At 34.5% G+C, this 8,195-nt stretch overlaps 1 protein-coding gene across 1 annotated transcript in view; it reads left to right on the top strand.

The window, feature by feature from the left end:
* Positions 1-8,195, top strand: part of LOC107291829 (gamma-aminobutyric acid type B receptor subunit 2) — a gene marked incomplete at its 3' end in the record, with an annotated part of 105,308 nt that overhangs the window by 68,604 nt on the left and 28,509 nt on the right. Inside the window, exon 3 of the mRNA XM_015820862.2 lies at positions 6,795-6,965. Coding sequence (XP_015676348.2) covers positions 6,795-6,965 — 171 coding nt within the window. The remainder of the gene's footprint in view (positions 1-6,794; positions 6,966-8,195) is intronic.

Here is an 8,195-nt window from a genome sequence, read left to right as displayed (position 1 = left end):
CTCTAGAGAAAACATAGGAAGGGTGCAGGAAACATTGTTACTAATTTGCATTCTGGTATGTGCATGCATTTGTTCTGACTGTGCTTAACATAGTAGCCATTTTATGAATAATCCAATCCCATATTAGCCATTTTAGAACAATGGTCATACAATATACTCAACATTCCAACCGTGCCTGTTGCTCCATAAAGATAATATAACTCTAGAGTTATATCAACAGTGTTATTCCTATTTTAAATGTTCCTTTCCTCTTACTTTTTTACTTTTTTCTCTGACCCACATCCATATATAATTTTAATAATTATCTGAAATATATGTTAGGTTTGGCAGGTGTAACATGTCTCAGGCTTAGCAGAAGTTCCTACTCCCCCCGCCCCCGGTCAGTTTAACATCTTCTCAATTTGTTCTCAGTAACTCTTGACAGACTGTCAGTTCTTTGTAGGTTCTTTGAACAATTTCCTGGCTTTTGCTTTGTTTCTTGTTTTAATCTAACTGATGGGCCAGCCCAGATATCACAGAATGACATGACATGATAATATTATTCAGTGATGAAAAAAGCTTCATTGCCAGGGCAGAAACTACATTGCGAGAATTAGGGTGAAAACCATGAGCTAGTTAGCTAATAGTTCTTTAACAGACATGCCTCTAGTATAAAACCATTAATATGAGTGAGATGAGAAGATGTGAAAAATAAACTGGCAATTTAAATGTATTTCTCTTTCTCTTTCTTGGAGCCTGTTTTTCCGTAGCTTTTTAACTGCTATGAATATATTTGATCAGAAAATTGCTAACACAAAAGGTTAAAGCGTAATACATATAGTTGGATATTTTCATCCTAAATATGAATTAAAATCTTACGTAATAATCTGAACAAAAATGTATATCTTTGGTTTTCAGTAAAACAGATTAATTTTAAAAGCCTCCTTGATTAAGTTCTTAAATTGTTGTCATATTAATAAATGATTAGCAGTGGTTAATCAAACTGCTTTTTTCACAAAGTTACACATTTGATTATTGATGAAATATTAAAAACAATTTTGCAGCACATCAATGTCTATGACCATTATAAACTTTAACCAAATAATGAGCTTTATTAAAAACTTGAATATTTAGTAATTCAGTTTGGTTGCCCTAAAACTAAACACAAATTTATTTTTAAGGAATGCCTGAGAACATTAAACATTTTTTATTTTATGTTTCTTTCAGAAAAAACAGAATCATATAAAGCTTTACTTATTTGTTTATAAAACAAAAGTATTTCTGAAATAAAATAACAGTGACAAAAATGTTTACATGTACACTATAATATTAATAATATGCTATAATACTTGAAACAAGTATAGTTTAATCTCAGCTATTGATTCCATTATAAGCAAGTATCATGACAAAATATATCCCATACCCATATATAAATGTGAGGTTATTTTTTCTTGTATTAAAATTGATATTTTAAACTATTTTTATTTTTTGTTATTCTTTGATTTCTCTCAGAAAAATATAGTTCATATATTTGATAATTTGACATTCCCTCAATTGCTGTCCTATTTGTCTAACTGATAATTGGTTATTTCCAATATCTTGAATATCTTGCTGTCAAATTAATTCTTTAAAAATTGTGTTGCTTTTATTAACAGAAAAATAAACAGAAAAAATAGTCACTTTAATTCTTGAATGCTAGTATATATTATTTTTTGCATTTATAGTAATTCATAAAAAAAATCCTGATCTCTTTTTATTTCTGCACTTAAGGTGGAAGTTAATATTGTTTCATTTGTAGTTTTGTGTCCTTGTTTTAGTTTAGAACAAAAACTGAAATGGGCACAGGTTGAGAAAAGGGTATGGAAGGGGGAAGAGGTCCTGCATGGGTTGGGGAAGGCATGCAGGGGGTGGCATGGGTCAAGTAGGATATGTGGAGGGGGAGGGCTTGTGAGGTGGGTGACACAGGTTGATGGTGCACATGAGGGTTCCTTTCCTGCATGGGCTGGGAAGGGTGCACGGGGGGTGTCTTTCCTCCTCGTTTCTCCTTTCCTTCCTTTCCCTTCTCTTCTCTTCCTTTCCCTTGCCAGCAGGTAGATATGTGTTTGCTATGGATGGGGGAGGGAAACAGGGATTGCAAGACTTGAAGTTCTGAACTGAAGAAGCTTCTTAGATGGGAAGTGAAATATTTTTCAAAGGAAAAATACCCCAAGAAAGTCCAGTTGCCTTTTGGAAAAAAAAAACACATTTTAGGACAACAGTGCCCTGGATGATTGAGAATCTCCATAGACATTCAGCTTGCCAATTGCTTAAAGTACACTAGTTACTTTTATTCCCAAAAGAACTGTAATACTGTACCTTAATGGGTTTCAGTTAAACTATTAAGCTTATATTTTAAAGGTCAAAAAATAAAACATTTGAAAGGTCATTTACAACTGTCTGTTGTCTCTGGCTTATATTGATAGGTTATTGAACTGCCAGATGATTGGGTAAATAGTCTTAACTGAGAATAAATATTCAAATTGGATTAGTTGGAAATGTGTGGTCTTATTGTGAGTAGAAAGTGTGCTAAGAAGATTCTAGGAAGAAGCAAGATAATAGCTGCAAGGACTCTTGATAGGAGTTTAGAAGCAGTTTCACGATAGCTTTTGGCAGCAAGAACCAGAAGGTCTCCAGGAAAGACAACTGTAACATTTTATTTTTTTTCATGTCCTGATGAAAGTTTCACAGAATGCTGTAGTAAGTTTGAGGAAGAAAATAGGACTCAAAATATCAAAGGTCAATTTGAATAAGAATGGAGCTGTGTTCAATCTGATATCCTTCCAAAAGAAAAGAAAATACTTAAAGTTCTCCCTCTGAATTCACTCCAGAGAACTTTTAAGTATTTTCTTTTATGAAACTAAAAACAGCTAACTAGAGTGAAAGAAAATTAGCATATACCGGTAGTCCTCAATTTACAATGGTTTGTTTAGTGACTGTTCAAAGTTACAACGGCATTGAAAAAAGTGACTTATGACAGTCTTTCACAGTTATGAACTTCGCAGAATACTATGGTCACGAGTCCAAAATTCAGATGCTTGGCAATTGGTTCATATTTATAACCGTTACTGTGTCCCAAGATCACGTGATCACATTTTGCAACCTTCCGAAAACCAAAGTCAGTGCGGAAGCCAGATTCACTTAACAACCACTTATCATCTGCAGTGATTCACTTAACAATTGAGGCAAGAAAGGTTGTAAAATGTGGCAAAACTGACTTAACAAATGTCTCACTTAACAACAGAAATTTTGAGCTCAATTATGGTCGTGAGTCAAGGACTACCTGTATGCTTTGCTTAAGATCATTAAGTTTGTTAAGGATATAACTTCATTAAAATATTAGTTCATAGGTTATTAAGGACATTTAATCTTAAATAAATAAAGATAACTTATTCATCTTAAATAATTATCCATTTCTATTTATCTCATGTGTAAAAAAAACAGTATTGTAACATTGATGGTGTATTCATAAGAGGCTTTAATTAGTGTTACGATGTCAGCAGTGGAATTTAAAGTATAAAGAATTAGTGTGAATTTAAAGAACAGATTAAGGAAGAAATATTTAAATGTATGGATTTTATATGCTGCCTTGACTTCTCCAAAATAAATTTGGGATGTGAGCTTAGTGTAAAATAAATAACTACCGAATCAAGTACTTTAGAATTTGGTAAAGATCGCTGAAGTAAAAAAAAATCCATTGATAGTTTGTACATTCATCATGTTATGTCTTGGCTGAAGGACTTAAGTGAATGAATGAAGTCACAATTTTTTCCCATTTGGTGGTGGGAATAGGTTTGGGTGATTGGTTTGCATAGCTTTGTTTCCTCCTGTCACTTCCTCTGCTTCTTAGACTGTGAAATGATACTTAGTCAGAATGGCTCAAAAGAGACTTCTAGGATTAAGAAAATGGATAATAATAATAATAACAACAACAATAATAAAGTTGGAAGGGATCTTGGAGGTCATCTAGTTGAACCCCCTGCTCAGACAGGAAATCCTATACCATTTCAGACAAATGGCTGTCCAGTCTCTTCTTAAAAACGTCCAGTGTTGGAGCATTCACAGCTTCTGGAGACAGGTTGTTCCACTGATTAATTGTTCTAACTGTCAGGAAATTTCTCCTTAGTTCTAGGTTGCTTCTCTCTTTGGTTAATTTCTATCCATTGCTTCTTGTCCTGCCTTCAGGTGCTTTGGAGAATAGCTTGACTCGCTCTTCTTTGGGGCAGCCCCTGAAATATTGTAACACTGCTATCATGTCACCCCTAATCCTTCTCTTGAATTAACAGTGCAATCAGTGGGTATGTGAAATTTTCATAGTATCCATGGTAGTATCATAATTTTCTGGATAGGCTTTGGGAATTGAAGGAAATATCTAGGAACGGGAGAAAAAAACTCACTGAGGAGAAGAAATTTTATTCAATAACATCATAGTATTGTCATGGTACAGTAGGGCATAAGCTTGGCATTAAAAATGATTCAGATTCAGGCCCTATTATCTTTTCCAGGACTGAGATAAATGTCCTTATAGAAAATGCCCAATAGTTTCTGCAGAATTTTATTCTCAGTAGTGTCAAAATGTATTTTGCAAAACATTAATATGAAATTAATTGAGATTATCATCTACGTTACATATAGCAGAAGCAGTGGCATATGATAAAACGTGAGCTCACTTCACTGGACTCATAAAATATTATTCTGAGTTGGCAGCAATACATGCATACTAGCTGAATATCTTTCTGCAAATAGAATAAATTTATCTGTTTATGGACCTGATTGAAATCCAACTGATGGAGAAACAATTTTGATTGATTCCCTATCTATAACCATTGAGTGGTTCTAGATGATTCTCTAACTCTCCAGAGTAGGTTCAAGGATTAGATTTAGGAGAAAAGGGATGAGTGAAAATCAGCATCCTCTTTTCTACACATGTGGACATCCTTAAAACAAACAAAGTCAGGATTTCAGCTAGGGTGGACTTCATATCATATGATGGCTGATTGCATGAATATTTTCGTATAGGAAAATGTAATGGAAGAAATGCAAAATGAAATGGAAGAAATATAAACAGTGACATTTTAATTAAGATTACGTTGTTGTAAAGACCCGCCTCAATCAGTTCTCCCAAGAAAGCGGGACTCTTGAAACGGCATCATTTCAAAAGGAACTTTTATCGGGAGGAATAGAAGGCAGGATCTGAGAGTTTCCCGTGCGAATCAAGTAATTAAAAGTGTCCATAGTAACCCCACCCTAACTGTTCATCCCGACGGCTCAAACAGGCCAATCCACAGGTATGAAAACGCCATGGGAACAGAATGATAAGGCGCCGCTTCCAAGGCTGTTAGGTGTCTGCACCATTCTTCCGCGCTTGGAGATAAGGCATATGGCCGGAGGTACATTCCATTCTCACCCCGTTAGAGACACATCAAAGAAGATGGAGCAAGAGGCAGAGCAAAGCAAATACACATTGGCACCTCAAGCTTCCCCTTCCCCCCAGGAGAATGGCAGAACCCGAAAAGAATAAGAAATCCCATGCACATAGAACATGGAGTTCTGACAGCTGTACACAAAATAAAAATAATTTATAAAGCAATAGCAATATCTCAAACAACCTAGTATTAGTAAGCTGATGTAAAGGAGGAAAACTATTTTGAGTTGATTTTATGGTTATATATATCCATATAATTTTTTTGGCACCAAAATAGTAGCTGTTTATCCCTGCCTGTTTTCAGGATGGTTTTTTTTTTATTTACTGGTTTTTCCTACAGCTGTGGGATTTCCTGGTGATCTCATATCAATTACAATCCAAACCTGCTTAGAGATTTTTCAGTCAAGATGGGTTAGATACTGCCACCTTCTGTTAAATTAACTCTTGCAATGGAATACATGTGTATTATGTTGATTTAGATTTTAATGCTAAATACATTATATTGTAATCGAGATATTTTATTCTGGGGCATAAACATTTCTCCAAGAATAGCTAGAGGACTGAAATGTTCTTCACATGTTTTTCAGTATTTGCCTTCTTGGTGTCAGACCCAGGGCTTTTTTTCTCATAGAACGCCCAGAACAGAGTTCCGGCACCTTTTTTGGATGGAACCTTGTAGGCAGGTTGTATGACGTGTATGAGTTCCGGCACCATTTTTTTTTTTTTTTTACAAAAAAAGCACTGGTCAGACTAATACACATTTATTGTTTTTTTGTAAGTTCTGCCATCTTAATTTCCTTGGTTATATATTTAGCTGGCCCAGTCCACATCATGCAAACTAGTTGTTATTTGGATCTTTGTGGGCTTTTCCTAAAGGTATGATGAGTCCTAAGCCTCCTGGGTCTCCTCTACATATTGTGTGTGTATACATAGGCACATGATTGCATGGCTGTATTGGCAGTCTTGCTGTCCTGTGACTGATTGGTAACCATTATTAATTATTGTGGAAATTGATTGTTACCTATTTAGATAACAGCCCTATATGTCTGGTAGGACTGTATGACTATGACGTGTAGATTCTCTAATAGGGCACTTTTGAAAGCATCCTCACTAGTACAATTGATCTGGTCAATCCATTAATGCAGATTGGTCTGTAGACTGCTAACAATTACCAGTTGTCAATCAACGGTTTTTCTGATTATGAAATTATTTTTAGCAATGTGCATTCATTTTAGTATCCCATCGTTACCATTTATTTTGTAATTTAATAGAACACAGTCATCTCAGCAAATTTTAGATTAATAGATAATACTGATTTTTTTTTAACAAGTACAACATTTGTTTTATCTTACAGCTCTCATTTGCAGCAACAACACCAGAGTTAGCAGATAAGAAAAAATATCCTTATTTCTTCCGGACAGTGCCATCCGATAATGCTGTGAACCCAGCAATTTTAAAGTTGCTCAAGCATTATAAATGGAAAAGAGTAGGAACTTTGACCCAGGATATACGAAGGTTTTCTGAGGTAAGAGCAGTTTAATATCTTCTCACTGAAGTTGGAGTTGGTTGAAAAATGGCATGTTCTTGATATAGAGTGAAGCTAATGGTGGGGATTAAGAAACATTTCTAAAATAATTCATAATTAACCAATAGCTGAACCAGCAGATATTGCATATACATTTTCCAAAGATCATATCGTAAGACAGAAATTTTATCTTTGAAGCTTGTTACAAAGGTTTTTAATCTAACTGTTCTTGGTGATACTCTATTTTTCTGTCTGCTAAGAAATGTTTATTTCTGTAATTTAGACTTGGATACATAGATTCCTATCATTGTTACACTATTTTGTTAAGTTGAAGAATAAATATTAATGTTACAGATAGATTATCACATAAAATTTGTATACTTAGTAGTTACTGTCCAATTCTAAATATGGGCTGTCAAAGGACAAAGCTGAAAGAAGAATAATCCAGCAAGGCAAAACTATAATTTGACAAATGACATTCTTGATAGAATTGATCTGAGATTAAAATGCTCGTGTAACATTTTTCCAGGTTTAAAATAAATAAGTAATCTAAAATGGAATAAATAAATAAATAAAAATAATTTTTAAAAGTTAACATTTAGAAGTAATAGTTTATGTAATATAAATGACTAATTATTTATGCATTTGCTTGACAAAAAACAGGTATCACATCTAAATCTCACAAATTTTATAATGCATTAGTCAGAAATCTGATCAAATGAACTAGGACAATTTGAAGGGTATTTTTTAAATATGCAACAATTTTCTCTGCCACAGTACCTGGTGATATTCTGATTAAATTCTGATTCTGATTAAATTTTTATTTACCTTTCACCTTATAGCCTATCAGACCACAGGCTTATTATGTTGAATTTTTATATTAATACATTGTCATATTCAGCTTTGTTTCTGAGTGCCAAGAATGGATATTGCTAATATTCCATTGGGTCCAGTAATTACTGGAATATATTTCATGTGATTGTAGCGCTACCTCCTCAGAGGCCGCCAATGCCCAAGCCCTCCCAGCCACGTTCCCCCCTTGTCCAGCCTTGCAGCAATGTTCTTTAGAGATCGATGAGATGTCTTACAACCGGAGCTCACGCAACATTAATGGGTGGCAGGCTCTTCTTGTTGAAGCAGGACTTTCAGGCACGAACTTAACCAGTCTCAGTGGTTGATGCTCTGAAGATGTATATAACAGCTCAGGGCTGCTTTAGCAGCAGGAGTAAC

This window comes from Protobothrops mucrosquamatus, unplaced genomic scaffold, assembly GCF_001527695.2.
Source record: "Protobothrops mucrosquamatus isolate PMUCROS unplaced genomic scaffold, P.Mucros_1.0 scaffold1195, whole genome shotgun sequence".
Taxonomy (NCBI): Eukaryota; Metazoa; Chordata; class Lepidosauria; order Squamata; family Viperidae; genus Protobothrops; species Protobothrops mucrosquamatus.
The sequence above is the reverse complement of the archived record's forward strand: the minus strand, read 5'-3'. Positions and strand labels throughout refer to the sequence as shown.